Source organism: Astyanax mexicanus, chromosome 24 (assembly GCF_023375975.1).
Source record: "Astyanax mexicanus isolate ESR-SI-001 chromosome 24, AstMex3_surface, whole genome shotgun sequence".
NCBI lineage: Eukaryota > Metazoa > Chordata > Actinopteri > Characiformes > Acestrorhamphidae > Astyanax > Astyanax mexicanus.
Genome location: NC_064431.1, coordinates 19,174,725 through 19,198,001, shown reverse-complemented (window position 1 = coordinate 19,198,001; position 23,277 = coordinate 19,174,725). Strand labels below are relative to the sequence as shown.

The 23,277-nt window shown below is 38.5% G+C and overlaps 1 protein-coding gene across 13 annotated transcripts in view; it reads right to left on the bottom strand.

Moving 5' to 3' along the window:
* The window catches only part of plekha6 (pleckstrin homology domain containing, family A member 6), a 141,064-nt gene that overhangs the window by 55,392 nt on the left and 62,395 nt on the right, over positions 1 to 23,277 (bottom strand). For 10 of the 13 annotated variants that reach the window (XM_049471616.1, XM_049471620.1, XM_049471619.1 and 7 more), the window contains exon 6: positions 10,120 to 10,220. In XM_049471616.1, coding sequence (XP_049327573.1) covers positions 10,120 to 10,220 — 101 coding nt within the window. Of the gene's footprint in view, positions 1 to 5,740; positions 5,890 to 10,119; positions 10,221 to 14,380; positions 14,823 to 23,277 lie in introns of those variants that run through there. The other 3 variants (XM_049471627.1, XM_049471629.1, XM_049471625.1) reach the window with 2 other exon arrangements.

Genomic DNA, 23,277 nt, shown 5'->3' with positions numbered 1-23,277 from the left:
AATGAGAACAGTGTGAATTTTTCTTTTGCTAAAAACTGTAAAAAAAAGTAGTACCCTGATGTGATAATTAGGGGTGGGTGATATGGCACGATATATTTCAGGGTATAATATCGTTCACGATATTCAAAAATGCTGGCGATATTATCACGTAGTACGATACGATATGGCACACCCCTACTGCAAACCTATTAAGACATTGCTCTCCACCCAAACTGACAGATCGAGCAAGGAGAGCACTGTTCAGAGAAGCAGCCAAGAGGCCCATGGTCACTCTGGAGGAGCTGCAGAAATCCACAACTCAGGTGAGAGAATCTGGATACAGGACAACTATCATAAGCCATGCGCTCCACAAATATGGCCTTGGTGGAAGAAGAAAGGTGTCAAGAAGAAATTCACTGTTAAAAGAAACATGTGAATTTGCTGTTTGCAGTTGCAGCATACACGTGGAAGAAGGTTCTGTGGTCAGATGAGACCAATGTAGAACTTTCTGGCCTAAATGGAGAGGAAAAGTGACTATCGATGATATTTTCAGTTCAGTAATGGCGGCGCTCAGAGCTGAAGCTCATGGTATAGGATGTAAACAGTAGTTTTTAATAAGATTCTTGGGTAACACTTTGGTTGGATGGTCCATTTGATGGCCTCTTTGATGCTCAACTGACATTCAACCAACATTCACCTACATGTCTATTAAATGCAAATGAACTAAAAGGTGAAAGTAAATGATTCTCTATTGAATAAAACCCTACATTCAACTCTAATCCAAACGCTTATCTTAATATTTTAGCATTGGGTTTAGGGTTAGATTTTAAGCTTAGGTTAAGGTTAGGGTAAGGGTTAGGTGTAGGGTTTGATTTTATGGTTGATTAAGGGTTAAGGTTAGGGTTAGGTGTACGGTTAGGTTCTATTTTGAATCATTTACATGAATTCAACATAAGGTTGAGTTAAATTCAATAGACATTCAATTCAGTGTTAGTTGAATGTTAGTTGAGCATCAACAAGGCCATAAAATGGACCATCCAAGTAAAGTGTTGCCATTTCTTTATTAATGCCTCGTTTTAAATATCAGGGCTCTTTGGATTCTAACAAAGAAGTGTGGAGCTACTTTGAGCTGGATAACGGTGGAAAAAGCGATTTATGGGGGCAAATTATGCCCCGTTTCACCCAGTCTGAAGGGTGTTTGGACAAACTGTTAAAATTTCTGCATTTCTGAAAGCTGTGGGAGAACGGAGGTGTGCTATTCATCAAAGGTAAGTAGTTTTTTTTATCATGGTTTACTACACCAAAAATCTAGTCAGATTCTCCTTCAAAAAATTATATTTTGTCATTTAATGACAAAGATTTTAAGTTTAAGTTTAAGTTTAAGTTTAAGTTAAGCTTGCTAAGGGTGAAAAAACACTGGGGTGGTGCCAGACCTGGGCTAGACCCAACATTTGACGCCCACAAGTGTGTTGACACGAAAAAAAACATGAGAAAAAAAAAAAACAGACAGAAATAAGAATACAGTCGAGTAGAGTCGAGTCAGAAATAATTACTGATTACTGAATCCAGTAATGACTAGGCAACTTTATGGGTAGATGACTGCATGCTCAGTCTCCTCCATGTGACACACACACATATACACACACACACACACACATACAGAGACTTCATCCACAGCTAATGCGCTGCCTGAGAGCACAGGGTCCTGCTCCATACTGAGTAAACATGCACTGCCCACATGCCCGATAAGAGCGATGGTGCACTCCCACGCGCCGGCCGAGGTGCCCAGTAAACAAAACGCAGTAACAGCAGCCTGGGAAATCAGTCCCCAGCGACTGCCAAGAGAACACCCTGTCCACACCAGCGCTGTGTACTGGCACAAAAGACATGATATACTGAACAAATTATTGGACGAAGAACCATCGTCAGTAGAATAGAAGTTTATTATTAGTCTATTCTATCGGCAATAAATGGTCAGCGAGAAGATCAATGATTTCTGGTCATGCGCCACATGACTATGTCTAGACGACCTGGTGTCATCATGGTGGGGGTGCAATCTTATAATCATACCCGATCAATATTGGCTTCGATATGGGCAGGATAATGTTCGTACACATGCTGATCCAGCATCACCAGATCTAACCCTGATATTGTTGATTAATGTTGATATACAGCCATTTTAACATCGGAAAAAAATAAAAATTAAATAAAGCTCTGCCGATTTCCACACATACTGTAAGCAATTAACGTTCTGGAAGCAGGGCATTGAAAATATAGTCCTTCCAGGAGTCCCATAAGAATTAGATTTTTAGATCAAAATATTGGACGGAGCACCAACATCAGTAGAATAAAAGTTTCTATTCTATTTGCAATAAACGGTCAGCGACTAGATCAGTGGTTTCAGGTCATTAATCACATGTTCAAGTGGCCTGGTCTCATGGTCTGTGGTGGAATCTTAAACAATGCCAGGTAGGGCTGAGTATCGAAATTTGTTACCGAAAAGGTACAGACCAAAATGTCTTGGTGCTACAGAGTACCAAAATGTCATAAAAAATGTGGTGCCTGTTTTCGATACTTTGTATGTACTCGCTAAATAGTGCTGTCTCACGCTAACTCACGCTGTCTCTCCGTAAGTTGCACTCTCTCTCAATTATTAGTGTTGTTCTGTCTCTTGCTAACTTATGCTGTCTTTCTTTCACTCTCGCTGTCTCTCGATAAAACTTTCACTGTCTCGCTATCTCGCAAAGTCTCTCCCTCTTTCACTTGGGCTGTTTCTTGATAACTCCCGCTGTTTCTCGCTAACTTGCATTGTCTCTCCCTCTTTTACCTGTGCTGTCTCTTGCTAACTTCTTGCTGTCTTTCTTTCACTCGCGCTGTTTCTCGCTAGCTCTTTCTATCTCTAGCTAACCCTCGCTGTCTCTCGCTAACTTTCACTGTCTCGCTATCTCGCACTGTCTCTCCCTCTTTTACTCGTGCTGTCTCTTGCTAACTCATGCTGTTTCGCACTAACTTGCATTGTCTCTCCCTATTTTACCTGCGCTGTCTCTTGCTAACTCACACTGTCTTTCTTTCACTCGCGCTTTCCTTCGCTAACTCACGGTGTCTCTTGCTAACTTGCGCTGTATTTCTTTCATTCACGCTGTCTCTCGCAAACTCATGTTGTCTTTCTTTCACTCACTCTGTCTCTCGCGAACTCATGTTGTCTCTCCCTCTCTCATTAACTCGCACTGTCTCTTGCTAACTCTTGCTGCCTCCTGTTAATACGCGCTGTCTTTCTTTCACTCGCGCTGTTTCTCACTAACTCATGTTGTCTCTCGCTAACTTGCGCTATCTTTCCCTTACTCGTGCTGTCTCTTGCTAATTTCAAGTATTGTATCAGTACTGGTATCAAAATTTTAAAACCTATCAATTTATTTACAAATTATGAGCATTTTTGCAGCCCAATAATGCCATTAATACCAATAATACCATTCCGTGGCCAGCAGCATCTTCAAACCTAACCCTGATTTTAAAAAGTTGCTATAACTTCAACATCTACTCAATAAGACTCTGCTGACTTCCACACATAAGCAATTAGAGAGAGTTCTGGAAGCTGGAGATAAAAATACGCTCATTCCAGACACAGACATGCCATAACTGCACTGGATGTTGTTCTGCATTGGATGTTGTTGTGCAGACTCATGGCATCAAGGTCAGTCTCATATCAGAGGAATGTCCCTGTCGTAAAACCCAAGACCAGCTAGAGTCAGACACCAGCAGGAAGATACTGGTTCCTTATCAGCGCTTCTTCCCGTGGGACCGTGTTTTAGGATCCGGCCTGTTTTTAAGGATCTGGGACCATCCAACGCATGAGTGCTTCAGATCAGATTTCTCTCGTTTACAGAGCAATCAGCACTCCTACCCTCAGATACTGTCTGCTCGGGATCTGGGGATGTTTTCTACATCGAATGGTGGTGGGATTTTGTCACACAATCATTTCTAGCCAGACACTGCCAGTCCCCATCATTACCACCCAATGCACTGCACTGTCTACTGTGAGTGGTAATGCCTTATATGAGTTAGATCCTTCTCCAACAACAGTGTCACATGTGCACTGGAATACTCTTGAGTCTGCAAAATCTTCTAAATCTTGCTAAATTGAGGTCAAGCAGGGGTTCTGATTCGTCTTTCATACATTCCTATATTTCAGTTCAAAATGTGAAACTCATATATTATATAGATATATTACACTCAGAGTGTGTAATCTATTTTAAGCTTTTATTTCTTTTTTATTGTTGATGATTATGAGAATACACCAACACCAAACCTGTACTCTAACCTTAAACTAAACTTTAAATCTAACCCTAAACCCAATCCTAAAATGTTAAGATTAGATTACTTTGGGTTAGATTTGGATGTAGGGATACATTCAGTAGAGAATCATTTACTTTCACCTAGAGCTGGGCGATTAATCGATTTTATCGATTAATTTGAATTTACAGTTAAGGACGATGTGCTTTTATGAAAATCGGTTTTCTCTGAGTTTTGATTTCCACCACCGACCCTCCCCTGTGGGCTCCCGTAGTTCAGAGTGAGCTTAGCCCCTCCCTCCCGCGCGCTCTTTTTCATGAATATTTCTATTAGTTTTTGAGGATGTGTTTATTTATTTTATTTTTTTTAAGTTTGAGGGTGCAAGGGGTCAGTACCTAAACTATGTTGGAGTTACTAGCTGTTCTCACTGTTTACAATAGTTTTTTTTGCATGTTTCTGCTTGCATTTTCACCACATCATCTGTAGTTTGATTTTTAGTAGGGGAATTGGATAAAAAAAAGAAATGGGATTTTTTTGGGCCATATCGCCCAGCTCTACTTTAATTTTACCTTTCAGTTCAATTGCTTTTAATAGACATTCAGTTGAATGTTATGGAAATGGCTATTTTTACGCCATTAACACGTAGCTTAAAGTAGCTCCACACTTTACTGCAAAACCTCAGTTCTAATAGAGTTCTACTCATTTTTTTAAGCAAATAAAACAACATCAGTCAGGCCTAACTTCTTGACAGAAGAGTGTAATGTGCAGGGCTGCCAACAGGGGCTTCTGGGATACGTGGGGAGGGGTACAGCCCTGACCTGAGATCAGTTTAAGATGCAGCTTCACTGCAGTTATGCAACCCCTCTTCATCAATATTCAAGCGGCGCTATTCCGGGAGGAGGACTGTGTGTGTGTGTGTGTTTTTTCTCTCTCTGTAATGAGACTCTTAAGAAACTCACACACATGCACACACAGTGTGAGACAGCGGGAAAGAGGAAAAAAAAAGAAAGAAATAGGTAGAAACCCCCCAGTCAGCGTCCCAGCAACCAGTCCCTCCAGTGTGATATATGTGTGTATGCCTCCGAGGGATGAGCCCGGGGCAAAGCACGGGCAAAGCAAAGAGCAGAACCACACACTGAACTACATCACCACATCACCACACACACTGCCGGTCCTGGGAAATGATTTATATTATTTTCACTAGGGTAATACTGTTGATATACACAATTTTAAACAGAATTACTGAATCTACAAAAAAAAATCCCTACTGAATATGGATACCTGCACTTTTCGAATGAAAACAGGTCGTCATAAAGCGATCACCATTCTCTTTAGAGGAAATATCACAGTCAGAAATGAGATCTCCCGTCTATTCAAAACCAGAGTAAACAAACCCGCCGCGGCCCCGGGGCCGATCTCCAGTTCTGACCGAGGAGAGTATTTGGAACCGGAGGCCGAAGACGTTAGTTACCTGGTGGAACCGGAGCTGCAAGGGGAGGAACGGGAGGAAGGTGCTCTCGCTCCCCGAGGTGCTGGAGGTGTTACCGTCAGGAAACCTGAGCTGCAGAACCGTTCGCTGTCCGGGCGGTTTCGAAATACAATAAATACAAGCTCACACTCCGCTCACTCTTTGTACACAGTTTAAACCCAAACACACATACACACACACACACACACACGAGACACAGCGTCCTGCTTAATTATTAACTTTGTGCCGAGACCAGTTCGAAAAATGCTGCCCGGGTGTCACAAGGTGACATCATATCTGAAGGAGTCACGCTTTAATAGATGTGATTTATCCGGACGAGGACGAGGATGAGTCATTATAACGTTGTTTCTGTATTACTGTACGACACACACCTCCCACACCACCCAGCTCATTACAACGTACTACAGTGTACACTCCTGTGTTATTAGTATTATGACTTCTGTGTACCACACACACACCACACACACACTCCTGGATAACATCAGCTTCAATGCTGCTGGAACAACTGTGCTGAACTGTGCTGTATGTCAGCTAGAACCTGGCATATAAAAAAATATGCTAAGATATTAGCAAAAAAATACACTAAAACATCTACAATCTGACAATGACTGTAGAAAACATGAAAACATTAGTTCTATTCCTGTCTTTTCTGTAAAAATGTCTACTAATTCATTAGGGCAACTCCTGCCAAACCAAGTGTACTTTGTCTCAGACTGTCTTCATTGAGTTTTTACAGTGGGGACCAGAAACACAGTGAATTTTTCCCCTGGATATGTTTATCCAGTAGGTGTAAACGTAATTGTCCCAACACACTGAAAAAAATAGTGTGCTTGATCTACTTAAAAAAAATCATGTCAACTTTTTGCATCAGATAATCAGGTAGATCAAGCAAGAGTAGTCATTGTATTTACTACTTAATTTTCTCCAGTAGTGCTAACATACTTTTTCAGGAAGTGTCAACTTAAAAGAGTCTATTGACACTACATGGGAAATTTAAGTATTGTCAACTTAATTTTCTCTTGTACACTGCTGACTTAAAAAGCTGAGTTAACTCAACTTAAGTGTTTAATTTGTCCTTTTTTAAAAATGATCTGTTAAGTCAAATAAACTAACAATTCATCTTTATTTTAACACACACTTTCAAGTTAATAAAACTTTAGTAATATTCACATTACTTATCATTTTAAGTTAATCATGGGTATTCTCAACATATTTACTATATTATTATTTAACTGCCGATACTGACAGTATTATAATGGAGCAATACAGGAGTAAACTCAGTAAAGAGTGAACTCTGTAGCTCAAAGTCAGCACACTGTGATCACTAGAAACACAGAATAAAATTAATGTGCTCTTACAGCTCTACAACACTGACGCCTGCCAATCAACATCTATATTATAATTTGTCGCTGCCATCTTGCCAATGATACCCATGTTGCCCTAACACTTCCCCTTAACTCTCCAACCTTACAAAAATCAGGTTAAGTGGTAAAATGGGATTGGGCCTTCATGTTTTTTACTAAGTAGGTTTACTAAGAAGGACATTTACCTTATTCTGAAGATATTTTAGCAGATTGTGGCACAAAGAACCAGATTCAGAGACAGTGAGCAGCTTTAAATGCCTTTTATAGAGGCAACGCCCATCTCCACCCCTCTGACCCCAATAAAAAGGTCTGAAAGTCCAGGTCAGAAGGTGCCTAACACTGCCCTGCTCAGCCCCGCCTACCGTCTAACAGTTCAGAGCTATACACTTAAAAAAAATGCTGAGTAAAATTTACTTTAAAAAAGTTTCTCAACTTTCTGCATTTGCTTTTTTTCAAGTAGATTTAATTTCAGATAAATTTAAGTAACTTCTACTCGATTTCAAGACTTAAATTTTACATAGAGTAAATAAGTGAACTGAACTTCAGTCAGTCCTTTCTTTTACTAAACTTTACTTAATTTCTGCATACAATATTACCTAATTAAAATTACTTAATTTCTGCAATATTACTCAAATAATTTATGATACATAATATGTTATAATTCCTGAAATTAAAATATTTTTAGTAAAAAAACACACATATTTGAGTATTATTGTATAAATGAAGTAATTGTAATTAGGTAATATTGAATGCAGAAATTAAGTAAAGGTTACTAAAAGAAAGGATTTATTCAGCAAAAATAAATGAAGTAAAGTTTAATAAAAGAGGATTGATTCCCCAAAAATAATTTAAGTAAAGTTTACTTAAAGAAAGGATTGATTCAGTAAAAATAAATGAAGTAAAGTTTACTAAAAGAAAGGATTGATTCAGTAAAAATAAATGAAGTAAAGTTTACTAAAAGAAAGGATTGATTCAGTAAAAATAAATGAAGTAAAGTTTACTAAAAGAAAGGATTGACTAAAGTTCAGTTCACTTATTTACTCTATGTAACATAGTATAAGTCTTGAAACCGAGTTGAAGTTATGTAAATTAATCTGAAAAAAAAGCAAATACAGGAAGTTGTGAAACTTTATTAATAAATTAGTAAACTAGTAAAAGTAAATTTTAATCATCTTTTTTTTCAGTGTGGGCTGGTTTAAACTAACAGACTCATAAAATTCAAACGGTTCCTTCGCCCCAACGTGATCCTGTAATGACATGCCAAACCCCGCCCCAGCCCCGGGACGTCCCGCGCAGCCGGGGGGCGAATCCCAAAGCAGCACGCACCCGAGTGCCATAAACACAAGCTCACATTCTTCACACGCTGAGGCAACGCGGGGGGGACTTCAGATACGAGCCGCCTAAGTGCTTCCCAGTAGAGCAGTGGTTCTCAAACTGTGGTAAAGGTACCACTGGTGGTACTTAAAGCATCCCAAGTTCATCACAAGATATGATAATCTACGTCAATCAGCCTGTCACCAACAGTTCACACGAGTTTCTACTATATACTGTAGTTCACTGCTTGGCACTGATGTTGTTTATTTCCTTCGATCTAAGAGTAAGCTCCACACAACAGGTGAACAAGTGAACAATTGGCTAAAGGTAAGATGTACAGGGGTTGGACAATAAAATGCAGATTAATGAAACACCTGTCATTTTAGTGTGGGAGGTTTCATGGCTAAATTGGAGCAGCCTGGTGGCCAATCTTCATTAATTGCACATTGCACCAGTAAGAGCAGAGTGTGAAGGTTCAATTAGCAGGGTAAGAGAACAGTTTTGCTCTAAATATTGTTGTCAATGCACACAACATTATGGGTGACATACCAGAGTTCAAAAGAGGACAAATTGTTGGTGCACGTATTGATGGCGTATCTGTGACCAAGACAGCAAGTCTTTGTAATGTATCAAGAGCCACGGTATCCAGGGTAATGTCAGCTAGCATACCACCAAGAAGGAGGTATCACATCCAACAGGATTAACTGTGGATGCTGTAAGAGGAATCTGTCTGAAAGGGATGTGTGGTAATTACATGTGTTTCTTTGAAAAGGCTTGTAGGTGGTATTTGGAGATTTTGGTTTGGTCAATAGTGGTGTATGGTCTAAAAAGTTTAAGAACTACTGCAGTAGAGTATTTTGGTTTGTTTAACACTTTATTTCCAGGTTTAGTACATTATTTTTTTAAATGTTTTTCTTAGATTAGTTTAAAATTGTCATTGTTCAGCTGCTTTTACTGAAGATCCCATACAGCATTTCACCCTGTGCTTTCCCAACAGTGTGGAGCTCCGCAGGTTTTATTACCTTCCCTGTTTCAAAACACCTGACGCAACACTCTGGCTCGTCTCGAAAATGGGCGTGGCAAGCGTGTTGAAAAAAAAAAAAAGAAAACACTGACAAAACACTGAAATGTGCCCGCCAGAACCAGGATTACAAAACAAACAGCGACGTGCCAACAAGATCCAGCTCATCTCCAGCTCTAACTCTAGATAAACGTCTTCTACTGTAGATAAATACGAACCAGAACACTAAAACATCGGAACTGGACTAGAATAGCTAAGTGTGCTGTGCTGCTCTACTGGGAGAACAGTGTAGAATTATGAAACAGCAACGTGCAAAAGCACTATTACAGTAAACACAAGCACACTTCCCATCCCAGCGTCCCACAGCATCCCTCACAGATCAGACGGGAATACAAAGTGACAGTGCATTCACTCCCCTGGCAAAAAAATACACACACACAAAAAACCAACACACACACATAATAGTGTACCATTAAAAACCAGTATAAATATAGCATCAGCTAATACAGCACCACCGCAGATTAAATATGGACCTCTGTGATTTGTCAGGAAGCCAAACATCATTTTATTGCCGTTATACTACAGGCAGAATCTCATACTGTACTCATCCTCACTCCACAACCCACGCCAAACACCGTAACACCCAACACCGTAACACTCACCTTAAAGGCAAACTTCCGGCTGATGTTATCTGAAGACTGGACCGCTCCGATCTTGAAGCTGAGCAGAGGAAGGCTGCCAAGAACTACCTCTTCCTTATCGTCTGAATGGTGTGAAAATAAAACCAAAAAAAAGAGAAGGTCAGTAGAAGCACATTCACAAAAAACTGGCATTACAAAGAAAATGGTATTACAACCAATAGAACCATGAAAAATGGACAGAAAATGAATTAATTTGTGCATTTTAAACGGCGACCTAGAAAAAAACACATACACATCAGAATCCCACCCCAACAACCATTAGCAAGTAGAACAAAATGATATAATTGTATAAAAATTTCCACATTTTGTTTTATGATATTAGAGCAGCAAAATTATGTCTCATCCTACAGAAACATAGCAAAAAAAAAAGGGACACCACAACCTAAAGGACCAAACAAATTATTCCATAAAATACAGACACAAAAACAAGAATATCTACATTAAGAATTTGCTGTAGCCATGGACATAAAATACACAAAAAATAGCTGCCAAGAACTACTTCTTCTTTTTCTTCTGAACGGGGTAAAAATAAAACCAAATAAAGAGATGGCCAGGAGAAGCACATTCATAAAAAAATGCAAAATTTACATAAATAAAAAATAGCACATGGTATTACAATTCATAGGACCATGAAAAACAGACAGAAAATTTAATCTTTTGTAAAATTTAAACAGCGACCTAGAAAAAAACAGCAAAAAATGACAATACGCATCAGAATCCCACCCGAAAACCAAGCAACCTAGCAAGTAGAACAAAATGATATAATTGTATAAAATTTCCCACGTTTTTTTATGACAGCAAAATGATGTCCCTACAGAAACACAGGAACAAAAATATCCCTATAATCATAACAAACACAAAAAAACTAGAAAAATGGCAAAACGCACAAAAAACTTTAGCCATGGACAATGCAACATACAAAACCATGTCAATATGCATAAAATGCACTAAAAAATGAGCTGCCAAGAACTAGTTCCTCTTTTTCGTCTGAATTGAGTTGAAAATATATATATATTTTTAAAAAGTGCAGGTCAGAAGCAGCACATTCACAAAAAATTGCATTCCAAGAGAAAAACAATAAGAACCATGAAAAACATTCAGAAAATTGAATGATTTGTAAAATGTTACCAGCAACCTAAAAAAAACAGCAAAAAATGATAATCCGCATCAGAATCCCACCCGAAAACCATTAGCAAGTACAACAAATTGCTTTGCAAAAATTCCCCAAAACATGTTTTTTGCTATTATTAGATCAGCAAAATGATGTCTCATCCTACAGAAACATAGGAACAAAATATTCCTTAGAATAAACACAAAAAGAAACTGATCCACAAATGTACACTGCAACCTACAGAACCAAACAAATCAATCCATAAAATACAGACAAAAACAACAATATCTACATTAAGAATTTGCTGTAGCCATGGACATAAAATGCACAAAAAATAGCTGCCAAGAACTACTTCTTCCTTTTCGTCTGAATGGGGGTAAAAACTAAAAACCAAATAAAGAGATGGCCAGGAGAAGCACATTCACAAAAAATGCAAAAATGACATGCAAAAAAGTAAGGAAATGGCATTAAAATTCATAGGAAAAAAGAACAAATTATTCCATAAAATACAGACAAAAACAAGAATATCAATCTGCAAAAAATATACATAAAATATATATATTTTTAAGAAGTACACATTAATAATTTGATGTAGCCATGGACATAAAATGCACATAAAATAGCTGCCAAGAACTACTTCCTCTTTTTTATCTGAATTGAGTTGAAAATAAATAAAACATTGCAAGTCAGACGCAGCACATAGCATTCTTAAAAAATACAAATATTTTAAAAACTACTTAAATAATAAGCATATATAATAAGCAAAAATAATAAGTACAAAAAAAAAATCCAAAAATGTAAAAAAAGACAAAATATGGCTTAACCTATAGAAACATAGGAAAAAAATATTCCTCATAATAATAAATACAAAAAATATGATCTAAAAATGTACACTACAACCTAAAGATCCAAAAAACGGAATCTATAAAATACAGAAAAAACAGGAAGAGCAGTCTGCAAAAATAAATCTCAACCTATTGGAGCACAGGAATATTCCAGATCATTGATAATAAAGCAAAAATAAAGCAAACATTAAGAATTTGATGTAGCATACATAAAGAAATTAACATACAAAGCCATGGCAATATGCATAAAATGCACAAAAGTTAGCTGTCAAGAACAACTTCCTCCTTTTTGTCTAAAATGGGTGAAAAAGAAAATAAAAAAGTGGCTGGTCAAAAGCAGCACGTTCACAAAAAATATCAGACATTACATAAAATAATAATAAAGTAATCCTGTGGTATCCCAACCCATGAAAAACAGACAGAAATTGATGTAAAATGTACAATTTAAACAAGACAATACTCCTCAATTTAATCTGCTAGTAGGACAAAATGCTGCATAAATTTACCAAAAAGATGTTGATGTTATGAAAGCAAAAATATTCCTCTTCCTTCAGAAATAGGGGAACAAAATATTCCTTATAATAAACACAAAAAGGAAGCTGATCTAGACAAATATACCCCAACCTTCTGGAATACGAAAATATACCATATAATAAAAAAAATGAAGCAAAAATAAAGCAAAAAAATGAATGAGGCATTCTCAGCAACAGAACTGTGAAGATAATCCATAAAATTAAAAAAAGCCATGAGCATTACAATGGACTGAACTGTGAATGGACTGAAATTACTTTGAAAAATTGAAAAAAAAAAAGAAGAAAACTTGTCTACTTGAACGCAAATATACTCAAATATATACTCAAACATTTCAATTATCAAAACAAACTCCCAATTTACAGGGAATAATTCAATTTACAGTTTTTCCACATTGTTTACACAAAAAATGTGGAACTATGCACACAAATCCAAAAACATGAAGCTCATGTGTCAACATTGTGACTCCAAACTGCTAAACTCTAAACACAATTTTATATGTTCTCACTCAAATATCATTCTAAATCACAGCTTCGCAAATCCCTAAACACAAATTGCATCATTTAGAAAACCTTGCTCACATGAGAATCACTGACCTCCAAATACAAAACTTTAATTACCAAGAAGTCTCACACAAGTTGCAGCTATGTAAACTTAATTAGCAGAACATTTCAATCATTTGTCAGAGTATAAAAGAGGACTCACGTGACTGATACAGCTCTTCTATGTTGTCATCTGGGATAATGTAAGTTTCGACTGGGCAGGTCTGGTCAATGATTGGTTCTCTAAATCCACAGTTATTTGTGCTGCACCTTCCACCATATTCCCCATTTCTCAATCCAATAGAGGAATTCTTTTCTGCATGGAGGTGGAAAGTGTACAAACACAGACCCCTCAAGCCTATGGCGCTACTTCATGTAATGGGGGAGGCATGTGATGACATCCACGCAGATGATTGCCAAAGATGGATTCACCATGCAAGGCGTTTTCCCCCGCTGTTTGGCGAGGGAGAATATTGCAGTAGATGAGGTCTTCTTGCCTGACCGAGATCAGGGGTCTGAAGAACAGTGAACTGTTTCTTTGCATTTTGCAACAAATACATTTTTGTGTCCTCTTTGTATGTGAATTTTCCTTATCATGTTTCTCATTGTGAAAATAGGTGAAAATTACAGTTTTGCAACAAACTACATACAGTAAATATAGCTTACATTTGTGTAGTACTGTAAATGGGGGGGTCCTACACCACACCAAATAAATAAAAACAACAGAAAACCAACATATTTCCATGGACTTGTATGCATTTGAATTTGTACAGTGGCCTCATGAAGTCAAAAACACAACTAAATACTTCTGATAATAGTGCTCTGAATTGATCTTGTCAGTGTTTATTTGATGCTCTGTAAGAGATAAGTATAAAATAGCTGTGTGTGTTGTTTTGGTGGAAGGAATCAGTTTTGCTGGAGATTTGTAGAGTTTCAACAAAGGAGTTAATAATTTTCAGTTTGTGTTTAGAGTTTTGAGAAACTGAGCCAAGTTTCTAGAAATACGTTTAAACATTTGGGAAAAACTGTAAGTCACATAAAACCATATAAAACACTCCATAAAATGCACAAAAACAGAAATTTCAACCCACAGGAACCAGCGGTTGGCGTTCCAACCAGCAGAACAGTGAAAAATCTCCACAGAAAAGCGTAAAAAAACAGAGAATGTGAATGAAACTGAAGTTCCAACCTACAGGGTAGTGAGAGAGCCCTCTGTTCTACACACACACTCAGCTCGGTCACTGTCCGGGATGAGCAGGTGCTGCCGCTGCTGATGTGATGCACAGATAATGGTAAAGCAAAGTCCAGGTGATCTGCAGGTGAATCCCATAATAGATATCCATAATAGTCCAGCAGTCCGGCGCTGAGCGCACTGACAGCAGTCAGAGAGAGAGAGACGCTCCAGCTGATTAAATAATGGAGCAGGCTGTTAATTTTTAAAGGAGCGAGCGAGAGGGTTTACTCGTCTTTCTATCCTTCTCTCTCTCTCTCTTTTCTATTTCTCTCTCTCTTTATCTATTTCTCTCTCTTTCTCTATATCTCACTCGCTCCTCAGGGCTGTGTGCTGCTGCTGCTGCTGTGGAAGTGGGCACTCTACTGAAAGCAGTGTGTGTGTGTGTGTGTGTGTGAGAGAGAGAGAGAGAGAGAGGAGCGAGAGAGGGGGTGGGGTTGTTTTGTGCAGTATATGACTGAGCAGAGCAGAGCAGTGCAGAGAGAGAGGGGGGGGGATAGAGAGAGAGAGAGAGAGAGAGAGAGAGGGGGGGATAGAGAGAGAGAGAGAGAGAGAGAAAGAGGGGGGAATAGAGCGAGAGAGAGGGGTAGAAATTGAGAGAGAGAGAGAGAGAGGCAAAGAGAGAGAGAGAAAGCGAGAGAGTCAGAGAGAGAGAGAGGTAAAGAGAGAGAGAATGAGAGAGAGAAAAGAGAGAGAGAGAGCGAGAGAGGCACAGAGAGAGAGGTAAAGAGAGAGAGAATGAGAGAGAGAGAGAGGTAAAGAGAGAGAATGAGAGAGAGAAAAGAGAGAGAGAGAATGAGAGAGAATGAGAGAGAGAGAAAAGAGAGAGAGAAAGCGAGAGAGGCACAGAGAGAGGTAAAGAGAGAGAGAACGCGAGAGAGGCACAGAGAGAGAGGCAAAGAGAGACAGAATAGTAGAGAGAGAGAGAGGCAAAGAGAGAGAATAGGAGAGCGAGAGAGAGAACAAGAGAGAGAGAATAGGAGAGCGAGAGAGAGAACAAGAGAGAGAGAGAGCGATAGCGATCTTCTGTTGTGTGACTCAGTGCTGCAGGAATTCTGGCCTGGAGCCAGCCCTACTGTACCTGCTCACACACACACACACACACACACACACACACAGACAGGTGAGTGTAAAGAGAAACACCCAGCATATACACACACACCCACACTTACGCGCACAGACATATACGTGTTTTTATTTCTGTATAAGTGGTGAGGTGTTATCTTGTGAGTGGGGCTGAAGGATCGTGACCGGCAGTGTCTGGCTAGAACTGACCATGCTAACAAATGAGTGAATGCAAGTCAGCGCAGAGTTCTGTTTTATCTTCTACTCAGTCCTGACCCATGTTGGCATGTACCATTCAAAAGCTTGGACACACCTTCTCATTCACTGTTTTTCTTTTTTTTCTTTTTCCTACATTGTAAATTAATACTGAAGTCATCCAGACTATGAAGGAATACATAAGGAATCATATCAATAAGTAGTAACTGAAAAGTATTAAACAAACCAAAATACTTTACTGTAAAGTATTTAGGTGGCTCTTATCTGGGGTGCTGTTAACTGTTAGTGATGTCTGAGGCTAACAGAGGTAACTCTTGGTCCAATTTCCAATTTATTTCGCTTTCCGGTCCTGATAAGTGCCAATTTCATCAGTTTCAACGTTTTTGATGGTCTTTGGGACTGCACTTGACAACTTCAGCACAGCTGTTCACTTAAAGCTCACATTCCAGGTGACTCTACCTCATAAATCCAGGCAAGATTTGCAAATGAAGAATCTAAAACATAAAACATATTCTGGGTTGTTTAAATCTTTTTTTACTTTTTTTGCTTTCTAAATAATTCCATATGATTTTGTTTTCAGTAGATTCAGTAGTATTTTTCTACAGTGCATAAAATGTAAAAAAAAAACACTTAATAAAGTCAATTTTACTTTGTTGTTTTCTTAGAATTGACAAAAAACAGTAAAATAAAACTAAATGAATAAGTAAAATTTAAAAAGGTCGTTTTTATAGGATTACAAACATGTGCAAAAGTTTTAGGCACCTAAGCAAATTACATGAATTAATTTATCTCAGCAATACGAGTGTTTTTGCCTGAAAAAAGCACCACATATGATTTAAACAGTTGCAAATAAACATAAATACAGTAAAATGTAACAAATATTTCTAGGTAATTTCTAGGTCATTTTTAGGTAAGTAGGTTGTATCCTGAGCCAAGCTGTAGAACAAATTTTAGTTCCAGATTTCTCCTGGATGCTCCTCAGCCAGCATGTGTATAGTATGTTCAGTTCCGTCAGCAGCTCACCTGATTTAACATCAGTAAGATGATTTGATTTACCAAAAATAACACTAACAAACTTGGATGTTTTAGATGTTATATGTTTTAAAGTGTAAAAGCTCTGCTTTTTGTAAAATTGCTGTTTTGGTATTTATTGTTATTATTTTAATGCTATGTAGTGTTTTACTGAGCTAATAAACACTTACTTCACAGATAAGGAGCTTTTTCTTTACTACAAATTTCCACAGGTGCCTAAAACATTTGAACAATACTGTATATAAAGATGCGAACATTAATAAATAAATATATTTTTTTCATTTAGCTATTTTTGGTTATACCCGTTTTTTTTTTCTTCTTCTTATTTATTTAAAACCAGCACAATTCCTCACAGCCACTCTTTCAGTGATGGAGGCAGGCAGACAAATGCAGCTCTGAAACACAAACAAATCAATAGTGAAAAGCTCTGTATAATTTATAACCCTGCAGCCGCCGTAAAACTCTGAGGAGAAAAGCGTGCGAGGCCTCAGACATGACTAAAAAAAATCCACTGACAGCAGCCTAAAGGACACAGACAATGATTATCAGCTCGGCTTCAGGAGATCTGGAGACCGAGAGATAACAGCGACCCGTCTGCAGAAAGCATCGTCTGTTTATTGTGTTTAAGGAGCTCACGCCCATGGAGTCTGCAGGACTGCACACATTCCCCAAATTACACACCGCAGGTCACAACCGACGCTCCGTCACGTGCAATCCACACACACACACACCTGTTGAACTTAAACACGCACACACTCGCGTCGTCAAACGTGCTACGCTATTCCATTCGGCACCAGTGAATCACTTTAACAACTTTATCAATAACAGGTAAAAAAAAAAGAAGAACCCAGAGACATAAATGATCAGAATTTATCATTTATACTGTATGTAATGATTCAGAGGCTTCATAGTAGGGCTGTGTGATATTGGTGAAAAAAATACATTGCAAATGTTCTTTTTTCGGCAAAATATATCTTTATATAAATATTTAAGGGGGTATAAAACCAACGTGGGGCGCTGGAATAAAGAATGCATGACAAATTCGATAAAAAAAAAAAAAAACGTTTTTTTCGTATTTTATTATAAACGTCTCAGTTTGGTTTTAAAGTTTTCTGAATTTGAATTTAATTTGCTGAGTATAAAAGTGCGTTTTCACACCTGTTTTTATGGTCCGGATCAGTTAATGAGTTTGTTTATTTGGAGTGTTTCGGTGGTGAAATTAACTTGCGTTTAAAAAATAATAACTGATAAATAGTTACTGATTAATACATTTTTAATTAATAATTAATAAATGATGTGCGTTAATGCTTTAATGTTGACAGCCCTAAAAATAACCAATACATCACACACACACACACACATTAATGTGGCTAAAACCACCAACCACAACCCGATTTCACAAATGGATAGATAACCAAATACAGTATGTGAATACATGCCAGGATTGCCCCCTAAGGGCATAACAAACTCATCTACACACAATAACCACAGAACAGTGCAGACACATCATACAACATATTAACGCAGACATAATTCCCTTTAGTAAATTAAATGAGATTAACTTCATTAATGATTCATTTTACGGTTTAATTTTTAGATCTTTAGGGCAAAAAGACACATCATAGCCATTAGTTATGACTGTTCAGTCCAGTGTTAAGGTGAGCTAAAGGCTGGTGTTGCCATGTGGGTCAGCCAGACACTCTCTGGCTTCATCTATAATTTCTATAAAGAAAATGCCTATACTTTTAATAGTTACAGTTATTAGAGTTATTAGATGAAAGCTGTTAACCAATGAATTATTCGCAAAAAAAGTTTTCCTTACAAAACTTTTCAGAATTGTACACCGGACATTTCATATAGACATAGATTTTTTGGTACCATTTTAAAATAAGACTACCTTTATAAAGGGTTTATTAATGGTTTATAAATGAGTTTATTAATTATTATTGATTAAATTGTAAATGTTTTAAAAGCCATTGATAAACAGTTACAACACATCAATTAAAAAGGCAACAGTGATCCGTTGTTTGCTCATTGTTTATTCATATAGTAAACAGTTAAATATAGCTACAAATATATTAGTATGACAGGTTTATGGAAAACGTAAGTGGAAAAAGTAAGATCAGTATTTAGGAAGATCTGAGGTTTGACAGTTTAAATGAGTGTGGAATCAAATTTGCAAATTTATAGCTCACTGTTGACATTTCTGTTTATGTGTTGTAATATATGTATTAACTTTTTATGTTTTTTAAGTATTTGCAACCCAATTAATAACCAATAATAAACTCATTAATAAACCATTCATAAACCCTTTATAAAGCCAGTCTTATTTTAAAGTGGTACCATTTTTATTTTGTTATATTTCATTTTTATTTCCATTTATAGCAGGGGTGTCCAAACTCCTTTTTTGGAGCGACCCGCTATTTTAGAAATAGAATGAAAGTTGGCCCGCTGTTAAGCAGGTTTTTATAATGTGAGATTCAAAGTTTGAACGGGCCAATGAGTCTAAAAGCGGAGAGGGTGTGCAGTTGTAGCGCAGAAAAACAGAGTCTAAAGAGTCTAAAGTCGGAGAGAGTGCTCAGTTGTAGCACAGAAAAACGGGCCAAAGAGTCTAAAAGTTGCCGTAATTAAGGAGTTTAATATTAAGAGACATCATGAAATGAAATATCAATTTGAAAAATCTTAGTTTACACAACACTGTCAAAGATAAAGATAGTAAGTCAAGTAAAATGGTGTGTAAATGAAAATAATCAGGAAAATGTATTATTTAAAGTGGTATATTTCATTATTTGTTTTATTACAGAGTGTGGCCCGTGACTTCAAATATATTTTTTCTTCTGGCCCCCAACAAAAAAAGTTTGATTTATAGTTTTTTAACTTAGAATAAAGTATTTATTTTGCACAACTTACAATGGCAATTTGAGGCATCCTGATCTGATAGTATCACTGAAAGGGTTTATTGTATTTTTGGTTGCTGAAATTGTTGTTGTTGTTGTTTTTTTTGGTGCCCCACTGATGCTCATTATCATGTTGGCCATGATGGTTGACCAGTTTGAGCTGGTTATGCGCTGGATTTTTCTGGCAGGACTAATTGTGCATAGATTAGTATTTCATCTTTCTAGACTTTCTTAACTACAGTACATATATATATATATATATATATATATATATATATATAGTAAGTTAGCTTTACAAAACGTGGGTTGCCATATTCATAAAATTGATCAAGTATTTGAGCAAAGAGACCAACTGAATATCTGTCTTTTTTTGTCTTTTCCAGAAGCCAGGAGATACTGACTCATCCTGAGGGAAACAGCTTTAAAAATGATGAGAGATCAGCTGATGGTTTCTTTTTTTTAAACCTGGATCAGATATCAGAAAAAAATATCCTGAGTCAGGGCAACCCAGGCAAGACTAGGGCGAATGAACGCACATTCATTTCTTACTGGAAATCAGTTCTTCCCATCTTTCTGAGCCATTTCATTTCAGATTAACACTTCCTGTTCCCTCACTTGCTCTCTCGCTCTCTCGTAGCCAGCATGTGGCTCTGCTATCTGCAGTGACGAAGCACAGCAGCCCATTCTGCACTGCAGGACCAGCAGCCGAGGCTTTAAATCGCTCCGTCACACATTCCCCCCTGCCTGTTCCACAACACAGCTGGAGAGATGGAAGCGGGTGATAGGACGACGGCGGCGTTCCCAATCCGAACGCAGCTCCACTGCCAGGAAATTAAAGAGGCCGGAGAGACGCGGCCCAGACGACCGCCAAGCGCTGCGTGTTCTGCTGAATGCGATTCCGAATAAATGACCAGAGCGTCCCGGGACGCCATTGAACTGAGGAAGGAAAGGAAACTTTGGGCTCCTGCTGTGAGTTTCCTCTTCCATTCAGGGCTGTGGTGTTGTGCGAGATTGAGCTGTGTAATTAAATAAAACTGCTTTAAGGCACAGTTTATGAATTCCGCTGATGCTCTCGTGCAGAGCTGGAAGTAAGCAAGACCGCGATTTGAATGATAAAGGTCAATTAATGTGAAGAACATGAGGTTTAACAGAGCAAAGGTCACTAAGCAGGACCTTCAAATGTTTGATCACTGACACGCAAAAAAGAAATTCTAAACATTCAATGCAACATCCAGAGAATTATCCAAAGAGTTTCTTTTAGGGAAGCCACCCAAGTGCTTGTGCAGTCTCTCGTCATTTCAAGACTTGCCAATTGACTACTGCCATTCTTGCTGGTCTTCCAATACAAGCCATTAGACCCCCACAACTTATTCAGAATGACTGCACGATTCTTCAGTCTTCCGCAGTTGTCATGTGAATCCCTTGTTGTATTCCCTCCACTAGCTTCTCGTAGACGCCTGCATCTGATTCAAAACCTTACAGACTTACATGGCCTACCACACCAAAAAGGAAGCCACCCAAGCTTGCTTGTGCAATCTCTCGTCATTTCAAGACTTGCAAATTGACTACTGCAACTCCCCTCTGGCTGGTCTTCCTTTACAAGCAATCAGCCACTGCAACTGATTCTGAACTCTTCAGTCTTCAGCCCTTCGAAGTTCAGGCATGCTGGCTTCCTGTAGCCGCTTGCATTAGATTCAAAACCCTAACTTACAACCCTAGCTTACAAAACCAAAAACAAAGCCACCCAGGTGCTTTTGGAGTCTTTCGTCATTTCAAGACTTCTCCCTTCTGGCTGGTCTTCCTTTACAATCAATCAGACCCCTGCAACTGATTCAGAATGCAGCAGCACGACTTCAGTTTTCAGCCTTTCGAAGTTTTGTCATGTCACTTCTTTGCTGCATTTCCTTCACTGGCTTCCCGTAGATGCCTGCTTCTGATTCAAAACCTTATATCCTTACCGAGTCTACAAAGCCAAAAACAAAGCAATCTAAGTGCTTTTGGAGTCTCTCGTCGTTTCAAGACTTGCAAATTGACTACTGCAACTCCCTTCTGGCTGGCCTTCCTTTACAAGCCATCAAACCCATGCAACTGATTGAGAATGAGACAGCACGACTCTTCAGTCTTCAGTTTTTTAACTTCTGTCATGTTACTTCCTTGCTACATTAACTCCACTTGCTTCCTGTAACTGCTCGCATCAGATTCAAAACCATGACTTGAAGGGCCTCCATTCTTTTCTTTCCCCATATCCTCCTGAGCAACCCTCAGATTTCTGATCGATAGTGGTGCAAGTTCATTCAAGGTTGGGTGCTGGTGCCTGCCTCTCTCTGGATCTGGACTCTCTCTAATGTGGGAACCCAACAGTGTTTGCCACAATTCTCCTCAAATTCCTTTGCCATGTATTAAGATGCATGCGCATGCCTTGCGGCTTACCGTAGCTCTCCTATTGGTTGTTGACATTGTTCACATCACTGTTTGCTTGAACCAAGTCTCTTATGAGAATATTAAACCTGGTTGAATTGATCTGAATGCCAGGACGAGAAAAACACTGACTTTAAACCTTCAATCCTAACCACCACCTTACACTGAACGATCGAGATGACGAGGCCGCAACCCGACTCTATCTGTGACAGTGAAATTGCTTGAAAATCGTATGGTGTAAGGTCGGCATAACACGATCCAACCCTACTGAGTCCTCATGTTAGCATCACAGCTAACATACTCCAACCCTGCTGACCACAGCTTTTAGCTTTAAAGTAAACCAGCTCAAAATTTCAGATGCAGCACTTTTAGAGTCCATGCAGAGGAAGCACCACGGATTCCGAAAACGTGGTTGGCAGAAGCAACCTCTTATTACAACATCTAAGAGATCCTCTCTCGTCCAAGTCCTAAGTGGACAGCGAGCATAACTCACTAACGACTAAACCTCTCCTAACAAGGCCACTGACTGGGCCAGACTCTGGGAAGAAGGGCAGAGGCAGTGCTCTGGCTCTGATCTCCACAGGAGCCCGGAGAGGAGGGGGCAGAACAGCGCCTGAGAGACAGTGGCAAAGTCAACAGGGTTGAATCATGCAGTCTCCACAGGTCTGCTGGACTCCCACACATAATTAAACCAGCTTAGCTGTACGGAGAACCTGCAGAGTAAAAGAGCAAGGCCCAGCCCAGAACAGAACCATTAATGGACCCATTAGTGGCCTAGGAGCGGTTCACAGCATTGAACAAAAGTCCAAAGCAGATACAGTCCTAATCACAAAGCAACTTCCTGTTTACTTCCTATGTTTTTCTTGTGTTTTTGTACATTTATGAATGAGCAGTTCGTACCATCTTTGGCTATATCAGGTTATTTTTAATACATTTAATACATAGATGGAGCAGTAAACATCTGGGGCCTCATGTACTAAAGGTGCGTACGCACAAAAACATTGCGTACGCCATATTTCACGCTAAATTTGACTTGAACGTGAGAAAGTGCGTTCCCCCACGGAACTTTTGTTTCGGGCGTACGCCTTTTTTTGTACGTATGTATTGTGTTTTTGTCATTTGGCGACACTTAGAGGCGATGCATTGAAATTACAACTATTAAGACATCCTTTATGCACACATAGTGTAGTCAGCATTACTGGGTAAAATAAAGTTAATAAATCAGACAATT